Source organism: Ceratotherium simum, chromosome 4, assembly GCF_057802395.1.
Source record: "Ceratotherium simum simum isolate JZ-2026a chromosome 4, ASM5780239v1, whole genome shotgun sequence".
In the NCBI taxonomy this organism is placed as follows: Eukaryota; Metazoa; Chordata; class Mammalia; order Perissodactyla; family Rhinocerotidae; genus Ceratotherium; species Ceratotherium simum.
The window spans coordinates 30,881,109-30,901,613 of NC_141903.1; the positions used below are offsets into that span (position 1 = coordinate 30,881,109).

The following is a 20,505-nucleotide window of genomic DNA, read 5'->3' on the forward strand; positions in this document are numbered from 1 at the left end:
GGAGGCTGCAGAGCTTGGCAGCAGGAATCTGAGGTGGGAAGAGTCTGATCAGATGCTGCTACTTGTGTTCTTGCCATGAACGGTTTTCAACTTCACCTACATTCTTTCTTCCCTTGTTCAAATTTCCAGGTCCCAAGAGGGAGCGTCAGATTGGCTACGCCGGTCCTTTAGCTGTGGTGATGGGTTGAGGAGGAGTTGGTTTCTTCAGCCTATGAAAAGGGAGGAAACTTCTGCCTCCCACCAAGACTAGACATGAAGGAGGAGACCCAAAGGGACGTTGGTGCGATTAAGAAGGGGTGTGTACAAAACCATGACAAATGTACTGTACAACCTGAGCCAGTGGATGCCTCCAGGATCTGGGGACATATGCCATGGTGGCAGGGAGTTACTTGGGGTCAGCGCAGCTGGGCAGGTTGGCATCACCATCTAGCACAGAGGGCTGGAGCTCTGGACAGCACAGCAGCTTCTTCCTCTCTCAGGAATTAAAAGCCTCACTTGCTGAATCTTAAGTTGAAACTCTGGCATTTTGGTCAACTCTGATCTATAGTTAGTCCCAAAACTCTGGCTGGGGATGACGCCAATAAGAGCACGGGTTCAAATGCTCTGGGGGCACGTCACACCTTCGAGCCCTGGCTGTTTTATGAAAGGCTGCACTGAACACCAGAGGGGCTGGTGGCAGAGCAGAGCCACCACTGCAAACAGAAAACAAAGACGGGAGGAGGGAGACCTCACACACACAGACCAAGAGCAGAAAGGGGCCTTGCACACGTGGGCCAACCCACCCAGTTCTAACACATAACCTGCTAAAAGTAGTAGAAACTCAGCTGACAAGGGACGGCATCATTCAGCCCTGAGAGGCGGGAGAAGCCAGATTCCCCGCTGTAGAAGTGGTGGTTAAGAAGAAGGGTGAGCTGCCCCCTGAGAGACAAACTGGGCATATGTCATCCACGTCCAAGATTAGTGAGGACGGGAACTTTCTTTGCATCAGGGAGGCCATCAAGGGAAACACATATACACAGAAAGCATTGATCCTCTGTCACTTAATAGCTCTCAGGGGAATAGATTCTGACAGGGATTAGCTCTTCTTGGAAATGCTGGTACCCTAGAAGCAAAAACACCCATCAGCATAAGTAGCACCTCAGTACATGCATATGTTCAGATTTCTATGAGCTAGGGATGGGGGATGGACTCAATGGCAATCTGTAGTGCTGAAACTCCATCCATTGTCTGACGTGCAGCCATCTCAGAGCGGGTGAGTCTAGATGCTCATGACTTGCCCAAGAACACAACAAATCTACCTAGGAGAAAAGCCAAGAAGGAGAGAAAGGGAAGCTGGAGCCTTGAAATACACTGGAATGGAATCCTACATGCATTCTAGTTCGAGTGACCATATGTCCTGATTTTCCTAAGAGAGTCTCAGTTTACACATACACTCCTGGTGTATTAAGAATATCCCTCTTTTATCTCAAAAGTTTCCTAGTTTGTTTGTTTGTTTGTTTTTTTTGTGAGAAAGATCAGCACTGAGCTAACATCCGTGCTAATCCTCCTCTTTTTGCTGAGGAAGACCAGCTCTGAGCTAACATCTATTGCCAATCCTCCTCCTTTCTTTTCCCCAAAGCCCCAGTAGATAGTTGTATGTCATAGTTGCACATCCTTCTAGTTGCTGTATGTAGGACTCGGCCTCAGCATGGCCGGAGAAGCGGTGCGTCGGTGCACGCCTGGGATCCGAACCCGGGCCGCCAGTAGCGGAGTGCGCACACTTAACGGCTAAGCCACGGGGCCGGCCCAAAAGTGTCCTAGTTTGGATGACAAATTATATGGTCACTCCTATTCTAATGGTTCTTTCCTGGCATAACCAGGACTTTGGGCTAAGGCCTGATGCATAAGCAAATGCCCCAGTAGTAGGCATGGGCCCTGGAGAATTCCTGTTAGATCCCATGGAAGAAACTGTTCATAAATCAGGTAGCTGTCCTTGCTCTTCATTGTCACTTCTAGACCATTCTCCCAGACCCTCCTAAATACTTCCCAGCTTTGACTCATGTTGTCAGACTCTACCACCCCCCACTGCACTTGTTGCAGTCATCATTTGCCCTCTAGATCTCTCCCCTCATTCCTTGAAGATTTTAGCTCCTGGCTCACTGTCATTCTTTTCAATACAACTGACCCTGCCACGATGATCTCATCAAGTCTTAGGGCTTTAAATACCATCTCAAGCCTGGACCTCTTTCCTAAATGCTAGACTTGCATACTCAACTGTTTACCAGCATCTTCACTAGGATTACTAATAGGGATCTGAGACTTAATCTGCTGCAAACTAAGCTCTTGCTTCCTCCTCCACACCTCAAAACCTGTTCCTCTTTGGTTTTTATCTCCACCTCAGTAAAAGGCAACTCCATGTTCCGGTTGCTCAGGGCAAAAAACATGGACTCATTTTGAATCCTCTCTTCTTTCACATCCATATTTGATCTGTCAGAAAATCCTATTGTTTCTACCTTCAGAGTATATCCAGAATCTAACCACTTCTCCCTACCTCCACAGCTAACACCTGGTTCAGTTCACCATCACCTCTGCCCTGGATTATTACCATATCCTCTTAACTAGTCTCTCTACTTCCACCTTTTCCTCTCTACGGTTTGTTCTCAACCCAACAACTAGAGGGATTCTGGTTAGAACATAAGTTAGATCATGTCACTCTTCTGCTCAAAACCCTGCAACAGGGTTAAAGCCAAATTCCTCATTATGACCTAGAAATTTCTATAAGATCTGGCCCCCTGTTACCATTCTGACCTCATCTCCTACTAGCCTTCCCCTCACTTGCTCTAATCCCGTCCTATTGGCCTTCATGTCAGATATACTCCTACCTCAGGGCCTTTATACTTGCTGTTCCTTTGGCCTGGAATACACTTCCCTCAGAGATTCACGTGGCTCAGCCTCCTCATTTCCTTCATTCCTCCTTCTCACTGCTCAGTAAGGCTATCCCTGACCAACCTTTTAAAATTTTAATCACTCCCACACAAACTGTCTCCCCCTTTCCTGATTTATTTTTTCTTCTTAGCCCCTATCATTAACACACCATATATATTACTTATATATCTTATGTATTGTCTGTCCCACTGTGTAAGCTCCTGTTGGCAGGCATTTTGTGATTTTGTTCACTGGTATTTTTCCAGTGGCTGGAAAGGTACCTGACACATAGTGAGTGCTCAATTAATATTCGTTGAATAAATGAATGAAAGAATCAGTTGTAGACACTCTTAGATTGCCTTTGGAGATTTTGCAACTTTCTAACAAAGCCCAAGAACCTTCCATTGAAAGGAATAACTATGATCTTCTACTCCAACTTTCTGTCATGTGAAGAAATCTTTTTCTACAAACCTGGATCTATGGGAACCCAGACTTTGCCTGTATCCTTTCTAGAAAGGGGGTCCACCACCTCACCACTCAGCCTAATTGGAAAAATCTATGGGTTAGAAAGTGCAGTCTTCTATTGAACCAAAACCTTCTAAGTTGTATCCACTGGTTCATTGCCCTTCATGGAACAAATCTACTTCCTGGTCTACACAGTCTATCATGGTCCCTCTGAACCTTGTTCTACAGCTTAAACAACCTTAGTTTCTTTTTTTTTTTTTTTAATTATTTTATTGAGGTTGTATTGGTTTATAACATTGTATAATTTCAGGCGTACATTATTATATATCAGTTTCTGTATAGATTGTATTGTGCTCACCACCAATAGTCTAGGTTTTATCTATCACTATACACATGTGCCCCTTTACCTCTTTTGCCCACCCCTACCCTCTTCCCCTCTGGTAATAACTAATCTGTTCTCCTTATCCATGTAACAACCCTAGTTTCTTTATTGTTTTCTCCCGTAATATAGTTTTCTGTCTCACCATCCTTGCTGCCCTCCTCCGGACATAGTGCCCACCTACATGAAGGCCCTCCAAACTGGATATATGACTCCAGGTCTGACCTAGAGAGTACAATGGGATTATCACTTTCCTTGGAGTTATGACTCTCTGGCATGTCATAAAGACAGCATCTGATGTGGGCTGATGGTCTCACCACCTTGTGACAGGCTTTGGCTGGGCTGACACAGGGTAGAGTAGGAGGAGTCATGGATAGTTTTGGGGTCTGTGTAGATTTGTGGTCATGGTATGAGGTGGCTAGACAAACTGTGGGCAGGTGAAATTGATAGGTATGCCACAGAATGAAAAAATCTGGGAAAAGCTCTTGGGGATGAAGACCTTCAGGGTAACTGGCACGTATGGACAGGTAGTGGTCTGAGTTCATGGAAACTCCGTCTAATGGCCTGGCTTCCTGGAAGTTTCCTGACAAGCTCTGGGAAGACATCCGATCATCACATTTTCCCATTTGCCACTAGGTGGAGTATCGAGGTGCAGGATGTGAAGTGGGATTTGGGGGGTTTCTATAGTAGAAAACCTGAAATCTAGTTCTTGAGCAAGTTGCTTAACTCTGCATATCTGTTTCCTCATCTGTGAAATAATATCTACCTTACAGGATTCTTGGGCATGGCCAATGAGTTAAAAGGTGCGAAAGGGCTTGTAAAATGTGAAGAGCTATAAAAAAAATAACCATTTTTGCTATCTTTTTTAAAAGTGTTAGGAGGGTGCTAGGGCAAAAGCTGTTTCTTGGCCCATACCCTGAAAGCGCATTGAGTCCTTCAGCAGTTCAGCCCACAGATGGCCCCGCCTAGAGGACCTGACCTCCCAATGCCTGAGATTGCAGAGGACGCACCTGAAAACGGGGATGACGTAGTTGTTGGGAAAGATGCCGACTCGTCCAGTGACCAAGGAGACGCCCCTGAGCCAGCCATCCTGGCACTTCCCCAGGACCCTGACGCCTTCTCCCTTCTGTAGGTCCAGCTCGTCGGGTCCATGGGCTGAGTAGGAGTGCAGGGCTACAAACCTGGGGAGACACAGAGAACTGGTGAAGGAAGAAGGCGAGCTGCTAGTGCAGGGCATGGAACTAGCAGAGAGCGAAGGGAGACAGGACCTTAGAGCCCATCAGCTGAGTGGCTGATTAAAAAAGTTTAAAAACTTTTGAAAAATGGAAACCTCAATATGTAAGGCACACAAAAGTGCTAGAACCTGGTTGAAGCAGCAGTCGAGGGGCCCAGATCCCTGCCCTGTCCATCTCCCCACTCTTCCATAGAGTACCACACAGCTGCAAATCGCCAGTTTAGGCCACATTGGCACTTTGACAATGGGAAACTGGCCTAGAGTAGAGAAAGGAGTTGGTGACCTGGAATTAGTGGCAGACCTGGTCTCAAACCCAGAAGTAATGGCTCTACCTAGGATGCTCTTTCACACTGCTTAGAGTGTCACCCAAGAAAGTGGTCTCAGCCACAAGGTTCAGGGAAATGAGAGGTCAGCACAGAAGCCCCTCTGATCTACTCCCTCTCCTGAAAGTAGCACCATGTTTGACCCCCAGGAATGGCCCGAGAAGCTAGCTTAATGCGGGAGGGAAATAGACATGGGGAAGTGGTCCACTGGGTTGATGGGGTTGATTTTAGTTTTTTGGCACACAATGGAATACTGGCTGCATGGTAGGATGGAGGGGAATGGGCTTAATATGGAATAATGTCCTTGGGTTAGAGCAGTGACTTTCCAGTCTGAAGTCCACACAGGAGTCAGGCAGGTAGCATCCAGGGATGAGTCAGGGGGTGAAGACACTAGGGAATAGGAGGCTGTGGACGTGAGAATTCCTGCCTAAAGGCATTAAAAAATAACCCACTTTGGCTTGCCAGATTCAGGGGTTACCAGTATATGGCCTTCAGGCTAGACCTTAGGAAGTCCTAGAAGGACTAGAAGTCTAGTCTAGAAGTCTAGAAGACTCTAAGGACTATGAGACACTGGAATGTTTTATCAAAGGGGCTAAGGGAGTGTTCTCATCTGCAAGTTTTTTTTTCCCCCTCTGAAACGCTATATTTATTTTTTGCTGATTACTAAAGCAACATCTATTTATGACCCAATATTTTGAATCTAACGGAAGACAATAGAAATTTCTCAATACCCAATCTCCCAGCAATGTTTTGGTATATAATCTTCCAGTCTTTTTCTACTTTTGTAAAATAATCTGCTAGGACGATGTAGTTTGCTAGTTTGTGTTTTTTGCCATTATTTCCTTTGGAGGTTGTAAAGGAAGGGGAGCTGTTGTCTCTCTGGACGGGATGGTTTGGGAGTGGGGATGCTCTACGGCAGAGGGATGGCAAAGATGACCCCTCTGTGCCAGGACCGGGAGTGGAGGGCTAAGCTTTTTACTCACATGTTAGCTGAGAGGTGTTGCTGGGAGCCGGGCAGACTGACGATGGCTGTGGAGTGTCCTGGAGAGGCAGGTGCAGAGGGATAAGTGCTGACCTACGCAGACAGAAAAGACAGCCAAGCAGACAGTGAACGCCAGAAGCCAGGCCCACAGCAGAGCTGCTACCGAAAGGCCTGACGCAGCTGAAAACCAAGAACCGTGCCCAGTGCCACCCGTTGTGCATCTTCTCTGTGGTTTGTGGCTGTGAGCAGAGTGGGGCGGGGATGGATTGGTTTATGGCTTGTCGGGGTGGCATGCCAGGGCTGCATTCCAAAAGATTGCTCAGTTACGACAGAGGATGAAGACCCATCCATTTACAGTCAACAGGGCACTGCCAGGCTTGTTGGTCTGTGCCCCCCAGACCCTCCTCCTCATCTCCCAGTCCACTCATCTCCCTATATGAAAACCTACTCTTGGGAAGTGATATGACGGCTAATATTGATTGAGAACTTAACACTTGCCAGGCAGTTTTAAGTGATTTACAAGTTTCAGCTAATTTAATCTTTATTACAGTTACTATTATCATCCTCATGTTTGAATGAGAAACTGAGGGAAAGAAAGGTCACCGAACTATTATGAAACAAAACTTAAAACTGAGTAGTCTAGGTCATGAGCCCACACTCTTATTAATGCTAGTACTAACACACACACACACACACGTTTATCCAGTGACTTATGGAAGGTGAATCTGAATCCTGTTCACTTTTCAGGATGAAAGAGACAGCAACAATGCTAAATGCTCCTGCAAACTGCCTACTATCCTGGGACCTTGCCTTTTACCTAACATATTACCTTGCTTATTTCCCTCTTGGCACGAATCACAGACTGTGATTGTTTCCTTGTTCATTTACTGACCATCCCCTCACTAGTAAGTTCCATGAGGGCAGGGACTATGTCTTGTTCATCATTGTATTTCTTACGTGCTCAATATGTACTTGTAGCTTAAAGAATAGATGAATGAATAAAAAGGTCTTCCTACCCAGGGCACCAAGGACTAATGAAACCTCAACCATCTCCATGCCATCCAGAATGAATACATTTAATCTGTCTTCACTTATTCACCCATAAGTGATGGTAACTATATATGTGTACCTTTTTAGGACTATGCTTTTGTGGGTACAACTATTGTTTGCGTATGTGTGTTTGGGCAGGTGTGAATACATTACTGAGTGCATATGTCTCTGGTTCTGAGTGCAAATGTGTATGTTTGTTCAGAACCCACAACAATTGTATGTATGTATATGATGGCATTGGTCTATTATATGTCTGATTATGTTCACACATGTGGGTCTGTGGATTGATATGCACATATGCTATGTGTGATTGTATGAGGTTGTGATTGTAAATGTCTATGTGGGATTCTGTGTGTATGTCTGTGAACTCTAGAGGTGTATGCAGGTATGCATGACTATACAGTTTTGTGTGTGTGTCTGTGTTGATGATTGTCTAGAAATATATGTGTGGTTGTGTATGTATGTATGACATTTTGAGAATCCAGTCTGGTTACAGGATCAGAAAACCATTCCAATCAGTTAATAACAAGTATTGGCAAGAATGTAGAGAAATAGAAACTCTCATATAGTGCTGGTGGGAACGTAAAATGGTGTAGCCCCTTTGGAAAATAGTCTGGCATTTCCTCAAATGATTAAACATAAAATTACCATATGACCTAGTAAGTCCACTTCTAGAACCCAAGAGAAATGAAAACCTATGTCCACACAACTTGTACATTAATGTTTATAGCAGCATTATTCATAATAGCCAAAAGGTGAAAATAATCCAAATGTCCATCAACTGATGAATGGATAAACAAAATATAGTATATCCATACAATGGAATATTATTCAGCCATAAAAGGAATGATGTATTGATACCTGCTAGAACATGGATAAACCTTGAAAACATTATGCTAAGCGAAAGAAGCCAGATACAAAAGACCATATTACATAATCATATGAAATGTCCAGAATAGGCAAATCTATAGACATAGAAAGTAGATTAGTAGTTTCAGGGGCTGGGGATATAAGGGGATATGGGGGTAATAGTTAAAGAGTACAGGGTTTCTTTTTGAGGTGAGGAAATGTTATAAAATTGTGGTGGTAGTGGTTGCACATTCTGAATTGTACACCTTAAATGGGTGAATTGTATGCCATGTGAATTATACGTCAATAAGCTCTTAAAAAAAACATTCCATGGTCACCCATCCAAGGATCTCTAACATTGCATAAAGTGTTCTGAGCTTTGCAAGCAAATATTGTCAACCGATTCCCTTAAACAGACATGAAGAGTTGCTGGCTTTGGGCTCCTTACCTGTGACTGTGCAAGATAAATCCCTGCTGGGCTTGGGAGATGTGTCAAGGGAGAGCCTTGTTATGTGAACAACTAATCTTATGTTTGTGGAGACTGTTGGACCACTGATTAAGCAGGGTGAACTTCACTTAACACTCATGACTTTCCAATGTTATGTTTGAGTAAAAAGCCCTTCTATCCATAAACATTATTTAGGGAGGAGGAAGATGCCAGAATGCAAAGCCATCCCCTCATTACACCAAGCTCTGTCTTTTTACTTCCCTAGGTCTTCATTGGGAGAGGAGGGCTTTCCCCCTATTTGGAACACTGAACCTGGCCAGGACTGAAATCAGTGGGCGTGTGATGGAGTTCTTTCTAATATGGGATGGGAAGGGAGGCCAGATTCTCAGGTTTTGAGGTGTCCTGGAGGAGAAGAGAGAACACAAGTGGAGAAGGAGGAAAGAGGCAAAGGAGCAGGAGGGAGAGAGAGGGAGATAGTGGACAACTCTGCGAGTGGGGGAGAGAGTCAGAAACTGGAACAGAGACACAATGGGAGAAAGAGACAGAGCCAGAGGGATAGAGGAAGGAAGGAAAAAGAAGAAGGAGAATAAAAAAAAGATTGGAAAAACTCTTACAACCCATTTAGAAGAAGACAAACAACCCAATAAAAAATGGGCAAAAGATACCACAAAAGAAGATATAGTGAGTGACCAACAAGCACATGAAAACATGCTCAACATCAACAGTTATCAGGAAAATGCAAATTAAAACCACCACGGGATACCACTGCACACCTGTGAGAATGGCTAAAATTAAAAAGACTGACCATATCAAGTGTTGGTGAGAATGTAGAGCAACTAGAACTGTAATATACTGCGGAGGGGAATGTGATATGATGCCACCACATGGGAAAACAAGTTGGCCATTTTTTAGAAAGTTAAATATACACTCACCACGCTACCCAGCAATCCTACTCACAAGTATTTACCAAAGAGAAACGAAAACATACGTCCATATAAGGACTTGTACATAAATGTTCATAGCAGCTTTATTAATTTTAGCCAAAAACTGCAAACAACCCAGATGTCAATCAACTGGTGAAGGAATAAACAAATTGTGGAATTACCACAAGGGAAAACTCCTCAGCAATACATGCAATGACATGGATGAATCTTAACATCATCCTAAATAAAAAAAGCAGGACACACAAGACTACATATTCTGTTGTGCCATTTGTATGACATTTAAAAAAAAAAAAGAGCCAAAACTATAGTGAGAGAAAATGGATTAAAGATTGCCAAGAGCCAGAGGTGGGGAGAGAGGATTGATTGCAAAGGGGCACACGAAAACTTTTTGGGGTGATAGAAATGTTCTATATCTTGATTTTGGCAGTCATTACACACCTTTATACATTTGCCAAAAGTCATTAAACTGTATACTTAAAATGGTTGAACTATAGTTCAATAAAACTGTCAAAAATGTGAATATATTATCTAGTTGGCAGGAAACATCCAAATGGCCTTAGCGTGACCCAGCCCAAGCTCTGGAATTGGTCAGGGAAGGGGATAGAGATGGCTCAGCTTAATAGTGGGCAGCAAGCAAGTGATCCTCACGGTAGGGGGCCACCTGAATAGGAGAGAAATCAAGAGTTGTAACCTATGGATCAGGCAGAGGTTCAATAAATAAGGTAAAACCAAAAATGAATGAAGGGATGAATGACTGGAGTGATAAGAAAAGAGAGCAAGATAGATAAAGGCAGAGAAGAGAGAAACTAGCAGGCAAGAAGGTCAGAGAGGACAAGACAATGAAGGCCCCACCCAGTAAATGAAGACAACTGGGTAGATGGCCAACTTCTAAGGAGACAAGTCTGTTCCTGTCACTGGGATCGAAGACCAGCCTTTCTGAGCGAAGGGGCCTGGCAGGTGGTTCCCTGGGGTCAATTGTGAACTCAGATCCCCATCCACAAGGGGTTTGTAAGGCCACTGTGAGGTCCTCCAGCTACTGGTCCTTCCTGGCATAGGGTTTGGACCTGAGCAGGATCAGAGAGAGGGTAGTTTTTGAGGGTGGGGGTAGGTATTTCTCCTACGATCTAAAAATATTTTTTCCTGCTTTTTGAAGGAAATGACTCATTTAAAAGAAGTCTTTATCAATAACAGAAGGATCTACAGCTGTGTGGCCTCTGGGAGTTTTCCCATCTTCAGGTATTAAATGAGGGAGGTGGAGGGCATGGAGCCTGGCACAGAGTTGTTGCAACATTCCGCTGGCCCCTAAGCATTCCCCATCAGCCACATAGGCGGGCGTAGAGAATGCGGCTCCCTCTCAGGAGTCTGGAGATGAGGTCTAGCTTAGTACTCAGGCATGTGGCTCTAGCATTTACCAGGATTTGTGATCTTGGGCAAGTACTGAATTCTGGAGCTCTTTCACTTCCTCATCTGTAAAATGGGGGGAATAATGGTATTTCTCTCATAGAGTTGTTATGAGGATTAAATAAAACAATCCATGTAAATATTACTTATTTTGATCTGCAAAGAGATTAGCTGCTGCATAGGGTGGAGATGGGGTGGGTGAAGTACCTCCTTTTATGCAATAGCCCTGCAAGGTTTGGACAGAGAGGAGGACCCAAGAATGTGATGGGGGATGGGAACAAGCAACCCTACTCCTCTGTTCTAGAGGAAAATATCCCCAGCTTTCCAAAATTTAAGTTTGCTGTCCCCCTCCCCTCCCATGCTGTGGCCCTCAGCTATTTCCTCCAGGGCTCATGCCTCTCCATCACTTGGTGGGCATGGGGGTGACTGTCTTCCTCAACAGAGTGTGAACTATCCTGGACCCCACTGCGATCCTGCATCTCAGTATTCCCAAGAGCTAACGAGGGCCTGGAACCTACAGAGTGTTCACTCAGGGTTGAGAGAAGGGCTGCATTTTAGAGACAGAAAATTAGGTGTTATTCGGTAGTTTCTGTACCCACCACTATGGATAATCCGGAGTTGACCATCGGACTTTATAAAGTTAAAAACTCATTCCCCTCTGTAGATTAAAAGAGACTTAAGAGCCACATTCAGCAATCACAATGTCTGGATCTTATTTGGTCCTAGGCACTGAGGTTAATGCAATAAACAAACAACACACAAGACTCCTTCCCCATGTGGAACTCACCATGTATACCGGGGAAGGCAGTTGAACTCATAATTATATAAACATGGTGCATGTTGGGGTCGGGGAAGTTCAAGGTGATCTGGGCGCTGCCAGGAGAGGCCTGCCTTGATTTCCAAGAGATATTTCACTCTCGCATCCTACGATTCCAACGCTAACTTACTATAGACAGGCCTCATTGTCAGTATCCCCATTTTTATAGGTGAGGAAACAGAGATAAAAAGATTACATGATTTCCTGGAGGTGGCCAGCAAAGGGGAGGTCAGGTTGATACCAGAAGCAAGGACCCTAAGCTCAGAGCCCTTTCTGTAGAACACCAAGGTTAACACTTATTTCCAGATCTCAATGTAGCTGAAGGGTTCATCTACATGAGACATGTTTGTGTAACGCAGAAAAAAACCGTCCAGCCAAACCCAACATTCTGTTTTTTTTTTTCCTGAGGAAGATTCGCCCTGAGCTAACATGTGTTGCCAGTCTTCCTCTTTCTGTATGTGAGCCCACGGCATGGCCACTGACAAACGAGTGGTGTAGGTCTGTGCCCGGGGAACCGAACCCAGGCCACTGAAGTGGAGAGCACCAAAGTTAACCACTAGGCCATAGGGGCTGGCCCTCAACGTTCTGGTTTTATGCTCATGCGTATGTTATGTTCAAGATGACCACTGTCTCTGTCCAGTGTCCCTTGTAATATGGACAAGACCTGATGGCAGGTGGAATATTAAGTTGTTTTCATTTGTTTTTCTTCTTCCTTCCCTGGCAGAACCGAGGGCCCGACAGAGGGAGAGCTCCTTCGTCCAGACCGCTCTCCTTCCTTCTCCATCTAAGCCTGTCTCAGAGCGGTCCAGCCTGCAAACCCTCCCCACTCATGGCGAGCAGAGAGCAGCCACCTAGTGCTATTTATTTGCCCTGAGAGTAAAAACATTGTCTGAGAAAGAGAATTCATTTAAGAGCTGGCAGCAGGTCCGTTTAGGGCCACTTCAAAAAAATTTTTTTTTCTAAAGTACACGGAGAGGTCAGCAGGGGTGATATTGTGTAATGCTGTGGAGACTACTAGATTTACGGCTCCCTAGCAGTTACCGAAGCTTAGAATATTCTCTGTGATCTGGCCCCTGCTTTCCTCTCCAGCCTCACCTCCTACCACTTCTCCCTCGCTCCTTCACTTCAGCCTTGGGGTCTTTTCTCGACTCTTTGAGCAGGCCACATCCACTGTTTCTGTCTCTCCTGACCTCTGCATACCCCTCGTGCCCCACCTCTGCCCTGTTATTAAAATTTTAAATTATAGACATATTATGCATACAAATAAGTGTATATAATTTTATGTATCATTTAAAGAATACTAATAAAACTAACACCTGTAGACATACCATTCAACTTAAGAAACAGAATGAAAATAGAAATCGAATACTGTAGTTAGAGACCCTCTGCATATTCTTCTATAATCAGAGCTCTTCCCTCCTCCAGGAAGTAACTACAATGCTGAAATTTGCATTAATCATTCCAATGCTTTTCTGTGTAAGTTTTAGCACTTTGGCATGCAATATACTGTTTAGGTTTGCCTGTTTTTGAACTCAGTATGAATGGATTCACATTCTGTGATTCTTTTGTGACTTGTATCTTTCGTTCAACACCAAGTTTTTGTGTGCGTTGGTGGTTAATTTTCACTGCTGTCTCGTATTTCATTGTATGCATATACCGCCATTTAACCATTCTATCATTTATGTGTCATTTGGGTGACTTTCATTTTGGGGCTCTTTGGAACGATGTTGCTATGAACATTCTTGTATATGTCCCCTGTGCACACATACAAGAGTTTCTCCAGGATATACACCCACAAGTGGAATTGATGGGCCACAGGTTATGAGTCTGCTCAGTTTTATTAGGTAATAAACTTTTTCCCAGTGTGGCTGTGACAATTTACACTTCCACCAGCAGCAAATGACAGCTCCTGTTATCCCACAAACTTGCCAGCATGTAGTAATGCCCAGCTTTTTAATACCTACCTAAGGTGGGTGTGAAATGATATCTCATTGTGCTTTCAAATTAATTTCTCTGAGTATACTAATGAGCTTGAGTGTTTTCAGATGTTTATGGGCCATTCTCGTTTCTCATGTGAAACGCCTGTTCATGCCCTTCGTCTATTCCCTCTTTTGGGTTATTTATTATTTATTATTTTCTTACTAAGTTATAGAGGACTAATATTTTGGATATGAATTCTTTGTAGCTTGTATTTTTACTTTAGGGTGTCTTTTGCTGAACTAAAGTTCTTATTTTTAATAGTCAAATTTACAATATATTCCCTACGGTCTATACTTTAAAAAAATCTTGAATACAAATTGTTTTTAATCTCAAGGTCATAAAGATATGCTTCTATGTTGTCTTCTAAAAGTTTTATAGTTTTGCCTTTCACATTTAAGTCTTTAATCCACCTGGAATTGATTTTTGACAAGGAGGAATCCAATTTCATCTTTTTCCACACAGATACCCAATTAGCCCAGCACCATACTTCATCCTCCCCTTCTGATCTGCAAAACCCACACTGTCATAAATCAAGTCTCCATGCTGTGTCTATTTCTGGGTTCTCCAGTATGTTCCATTGATTTAATAGAATCCCTATGCTAAATCCATGTCATCTTAATACTATAGTTTTAAAAATAAAATCTGATATCTGATAGGGTAGGTCCCACTCCTCACCCCAACCAAATTCCATCATCTTCTTTAGAAGTATCTTGGCTGTTGGCTTTTTGTTCTTCCATTTATTTATTTATTTATTTTTGTGAGGAAGATCAGCCCTGTGCTAACATCTGCCAATCCTCCTCTCTTTTTGCTGAGGAAGACCAGCCCTGGGCTAACATCCTTGCCCATCTTCCTCCCCCTTATATGGGATGCTGCCACAGCATGGCTTGCCAGGCAGTGTGTCGGTGCGCGCCCGGGATCCGAACTGGCGAACCCGGGCCACCACAGCGGAGCGTGCGCACTCAACTGCTTGTGCCACTGGGCCAGCCCCTGTTCTTCCATTTAAATTTTAGAATCACCCTTTGAGTTACAAACAAACAAACATTGGGATTTGAATTTACAGATAAATTTGGAGAGAATCAACATCTTTAAAATAATCTTTCTATCCAAGAGCATGGCATAATTCTTCATTCATCTTAGGCCTTCTTTAATGTCTTTTAATAAAGTTTTATAAATTTTCTCCATGAAGGGCTTGCATGTCTTTTGTTGGATTTATTCCCAGAGATTTAAAAATTTAGTTACTACTGTAAATGGTATTTTCTAAAAAATTAGTTTTCTATTTGTTTTCTTTTTAGGGTACAGAAATATAAGTAACTTTCTTGTATTGATTTGTATCCAGTAACCTTGCTAAGCTCATATTTATTCGTAATAAATTTTTCTAGACTCTTTTGAGTTCTTTCTATGGGCATATACATAATGACAGCTATGTTTCTTCCTTTCAAATACTTAACCTTTTATTTCTTTTGCCTGCCTTACTGTACTGGCTAGGTGCTCTGGGAGGGACAGTGCTGAGCAGAAACATAACAGGCATTCTGTTCTTTTACTTAATCTTAAAGGGAATGCCTTCAACATTTCACCATTAAGTATGATGTTCACTGTAGATTTTATATAGATTTCATTTGTCATGTTAAGGAAATTCTCTTTTGTTCCTAGCTTGCTAAGATTTAAAAAATTATCTATATAATGAATGGATATAAAATTTTATCAAGTTTTTTTTCTGTATCTGTCGAAAAGATCACATGGTTTTTTTCCTTTAATCTGTTAATGTGCTAAATTATACCAATTAATTTTGTAATATGAAACCAACCTTTCAATCCTGGGAAAAACCCAGCTTAATCATGCTGTAGTCTATTTTCATACATTACTGGGTTTGGTTTGCTAATATACACTTGAGGGTTTTTTTTTGTGTGTGTGTGAGGAAGAGTAGCCCTGAGCTAACACCTGTTGCCAATCTTCCTCTTTTTTTGCTGAGGAAGATTGGCCCTGGACTAACAGCTATGCCTAGCTTCCTCTACTTTATGTGGGACACCTGCCACAGCATGGCTTGATGGGCAGTGCCTAGGTCCGTGCCCAGGATCTGAGCCTGCGAACCCCAGGCCGCCGGGAGTGGAGTAAACGAATTTAACCACTACACTACCAGGCCGGCCCCTACACTTGAGGGTTTTTGCATCTATGTTTATGAGTGAGGTAGAACTCAACTTTTCCTATCTTATGTTTTTTTCTTTTTTCTGGTTTTGATATTAAGAATATCTTAGCCTCATGAATGAGTTGGGGAATGCTTTCCTTTCTTTCATTCTTTGGAAGAATTTTTAAGAAGTGAAAGTATCTCCTCCTTGAAAGTACGGAAGAACTCACCTGTAAACCTGTCTAGATCTGGGGTTTTCTTTGTGGGAAGATTTTAAATTACTGATTCAATTCATTAATGGTTATAATAGTATTCTGAAGGGTTGCCAAGAGCTGTTTACCAGATGTAAAATGTTTTTTCATAAACCTTGTTTGATGAAGATAAATTCCTGATTTATTTATTTGTCTGAGGGCCTCTGTTGGGGAGAAAAGGTGGTGCTCGGAACATCTTTATAGAGGCTTGAAAAACCCCAACCGACATGGACCCCCATACTCTCAGTTCAAATCCTTAAAGAACCCCGGAGTCCCACTGCTTTACTCAAGGAGCACCCCATGGGGACAGTCACTGACTAGGTGGATTTCTGTAACTCCCTGAGACACTATGCAGCCACGGCTAAGAGAAAGAGTGGACTTTTGGGACAATCTGAACTGGGTTTGAATTTCAGTGCTGTAACCTACTGACTATGTGAGGCTCAGACTTAATTCCTCTGAGCCTTAGTTTCCTCATCTATAAAAGGGGCAATAATAGTAGCTACCTCATAGAATTCTTGTGAGAATTCAATCAGAACATGCATGCAAAGTACTTTGCACAACGTCTGGCTCATATAAAGTACCCAATTAACAGTTACCATTGTTACTATTATGAGATGGGAGACATATAAGGTTGATGTGTGAAGAGAAGAGGCAGGTGATAGGACTTTCTCAGGGGGACTGGATGAAGAAGGAAAGATTCATTCTTTAGGACACAAGGGCCAGCCACAATGGTCCAGATTCCCTTCGAGGAAGACCCAGTAATGAGTGACTGACCCCGTGTGTGGGGGACACGTATTCAAGAGTCTCTTTCCTGACACTGAATTCAGCTATTCTCATACATCCTGAGGCTTCCGGCAAAGGGTGAGGTCTGGCACTCCCTATAGCTGTGCTCTGCATTGGCTTCTTGAGAAAAAACAGAAAATGCAACTCACACCTCAAACCACAAGGACAAAATCCTCTTCTTTAAGCTAGGTCCTTTGGTGGGGCACAGAAATCTCTGGCCCTACCACTCCCCTTTCCATTGTCTACCTCACGCTTTCCTGAGCCCAACAGCCTACTGCCTTCAAGGCAGGATTTTAGCACCAAATCAGAGTCTGATGGGGTGATGGGGTACTATTAGTGCTTTTTGAAATACCAAAACCTAAATTATAACCCTTGCCCTCCTAGTCACAACAGTCCACTTGAAGAAGTAACTGCTTGGCAGCAATTATAATTAAATTCTCTCACTGGGTTTCATTAAAGCCCATAAAAATTTAAACACACAAAGCTCCTCTTCAGTGTGCTGTGGGTCCTCTCGTGGCATGTATTCGCAGAAGATGCTTGTTATGCCTCTACTAAGTACCGAGCACTGTGCTAGGTCCTAGGGATCGGTGACATAGGCTACTGCTCACCAGGATAGTGCAGAGTGTGCGAGAAACCTATCTGTCCTACACCAGGGTCCTTCCCTCGCATTTTCCAGACAGGAGTATCCCAAAGAAGAGCAGTCTCTGAGCATCTAGAAATTTCCATGATCTACCCACCTGTGACACAGACTACATTACACCCTTAGAAAGCGACTTTTTATGGTAGAGAGAGTGAGGCTGACAGTTTTTTGCTGAACTAAGGGAAATGGACCCACAGGGAGAGTTGGATGGGGAAGCAGCAGACCAAAACCAGTCAAGAGACAATACAGCATAATCATCAGGAACTTGGTTGTGAATTTAGATTTCTGTGAGTATGGCTCCCTGCTTTGCCATTCTTTCACCGTGTAATCCTGGACAAGTTATTCAACCTGCCTGGTTCTAAATTCCTTCATCTGGCTTAGTTGAGGTTTAATAGTTTTTCTCTAAGGACTTGTCAATTTTTATAGGTTTATGGGCCTCACTTTGGAGGAGATAGCTGGAGAAGCAAATTGAAGTAGGACTGAAAGGAAAGTTAAAAAAATTCCTTCTAACGAATTTAGTGAGCCCCCAAATCATCTGACAATGTCATGTCCACTTGGCATCTTCAGAAAGTTAACTTCTCACCATGTGTTTCTTGGCTCTTATTATTTTTTTAATTTCTCGAATGATATCACAGCAACCACAAGTGACATTTTTAAAAAGGCGAAACAGATAATTGCTCACTATCCCACCCAATGTGGTTGTCTTTGCTCCCTTTGAGTAATTAAGACCCCTCAGTAAATGAAGGATTTACAATCTCAGAAACCATTGGATCTGGAGCCCTCATGGTACCCTGAAACACTGCCTGAGACCTTTTGTGTTGGCAAGTCTGCCTTCCTCTTCTGGATTATTATTATAGGAGACCCTTGGGAAAACACCCCACACAGAGGCTGAGACCTCTGACGTGGTCGGTCACGTAACAACGTTTCCTTCTAATGGGATTGATAGGATGTGGCTGCAAAGTCCACCAAGATCCTGGTGTCCTTTCTAGACAGGCTCAGGGATCTACAATGAGTGAAAAGGACACATGACATTTCTGAAGTCAGAGCTTAACGCCCCTTTCTGGAAAGCATGCTTCTTGGTGTTGTTAAGATTCTGCAGAAATCAGGAGAAGCTTGTCCCCTACTGTCTCAAATTAGATTCAAATAGTTTTGATTGACTGCCATCACAGGCCACCATCCCTGCCCGGAGGGCCCGCCTGTGGTGCCTGAAGAGGTTGACTGCCTGCCCTTCCAGCAAGCCCTCTGCTGCCTTCTCCCTTCACTGAGTGAATCACGCACGCTTGGGTCCCAGGCTGTTTGCACACTCGATGCATCTGACCTTTCAGGACCCTGCATTTGATAGGAAGTAGAGGGAGAGTAGAACCTTTCAGACAATCTCTGTTTCCAGGTGTCCTGGTATTTTCATCTCACTGTGCTAAAAAGGCATGGAAACATGGACTTGCATTAAGAGGAAGGGGATCCCTAATTTTAGCCCGTCCTTAGAACAACTGTAAATTCCTTATTTGTATCCCCAGCCTTTAGAACAATACCTCAGCGCTCAGTAAATGTTTGTAGAGTCTGCTTTCAGAAGGTCATTGTCTAAACTGCCTGGGACAAATGTGAAGAAACTGTCCTCCTCCCAGTTCTCTCTTCAGCTTGTGTTAGAATGTAACACATAACAATCCAGGTATATTTGGGCGGGATGTTTTCCTTTTTGTTCTTTACCTTCCCTTGATGTTCCCTAACTCAGCCTCTTCTCCCAACCAATGGTTTCCCACAAAACATAGCTGTCATTTTTCTTAAAAGAGGACTATGGGCCAGTGCCCATGGGTTTTGACTAGCAGACCTCCTGAAGCACTTAAAGAGCAACGATTTGGGAATGTCTAATGCCCTCCAATCGACAAGTGTTCTGAGTGTTCTGAGCCCTAGGTGAGGCGACGTGAGGATGGGGTTGCAAAGAAGGCATAGTCCCTGCCCTTAAGAAGTGTACAATCTCACTGAGATAAGATGTGGAAAACCAAAACAGGTTTTGGAATTCATAACAAACACAAGAGCTAATGTTTACAGAACACCTGCCAAGCATCACCTATTCCTAAACACTTTATTATCTCACATAATCTTCACAACAAACCAAAGGGCTAAATACTAGGATTATTATCACCATTCCCATTCTACAGATAAGAAAGTCAAGGCAAAAACATATTATCGTAATTTGCCCAAGGCCATAGAGCCAGCAAGTAAGCAGAGCTGAGCCTCAAACCTCAACAGCCTGACTTCAGAGAGGGCCCTCTTAGAGCTCCCTACAGTGCAGGACAACGTGCGCACTCTGGAGGTAGGATCAAGTGGTGCTGGCTGTAAGAGCTGGAGGATTCTCGAAGCGCAGGAGTCAGTGAGGGCTGGAACCTTCAGACAAGCCCTCTCTAGCTCTCTGTACCTCATTGGCTGGGCTGAGTTAGGAAGAGTTTGCCCAGTTTCTGGGCAACGTCTCTGCAAAGACGTCTGAGAAGAGGTTTCCCAGTCATTTCTCCCGTGGGGGTTTTATGGCACACTTTTATGGCTTTCAGAAGGCATAGGCAGCAGGAAATGAGGCTGGACTTTGGCTCTGCCCAGAGGCTTGGCAAAGCCTGAGGGAGAGGAATAGTCACACATAATGCTCAGATGGCTGTTGGCCAAAACAGAGATGTTACCACACCCAGTGTCACTTTACCCCATCATAGGCCAGGTAAAATGGCTGTCTCTTATGTAATAGCCAAACTTTTTTTAAAAGCGTTGTGACCAGGGGACTCAGGTTCATATTAACTATATGAATCCTGAAAAATCCAAAGCTCCCTCCACTTGGCTTTAGGATCCTAGCATGTGAGAGCTGGAAGGGGCCCTGAAGATAATCTCATTTAATCCCCTGAGCCTCAAAGAGGGGAAATGATGTGCTGAAGGTCACATGTGGGATTTGGTGG

The 20,505-nt window shown here is 43.6% G+C and overlaps 1 protein-coding gene across 4 annotated transcripts in view; it reads right to left on the reverse strand.

The window, feature by feature from the left end:
* Positions 1-20,505, reverse strand: part of SH3RF2 (SH3 domain containing ring finger 2) — a 132,567-nt gene that overhangs the window by 24,266 nt on the left and 87,796 nt on the right. For all 4 annotated transcript variants that reach the window (XM_014794855.2, XM_014794848.2, XM_087429610.1 and 1 more), the window contains exons 6-7: positions 6,289-6,380; positions 4,759-4,929 (exon numbers count right to left, since the gene is read on the reverse strand). In XM_014794855.2, the coding sequence (XP_014650341.2) occupies positions 4,759-4,929; positions 6,289-6,380 (263 nt within the window). The remainder of the gene's footprint in view (positions 1-4,758; positions 4,930-6,288; positions 6,381-20,505) is intronic.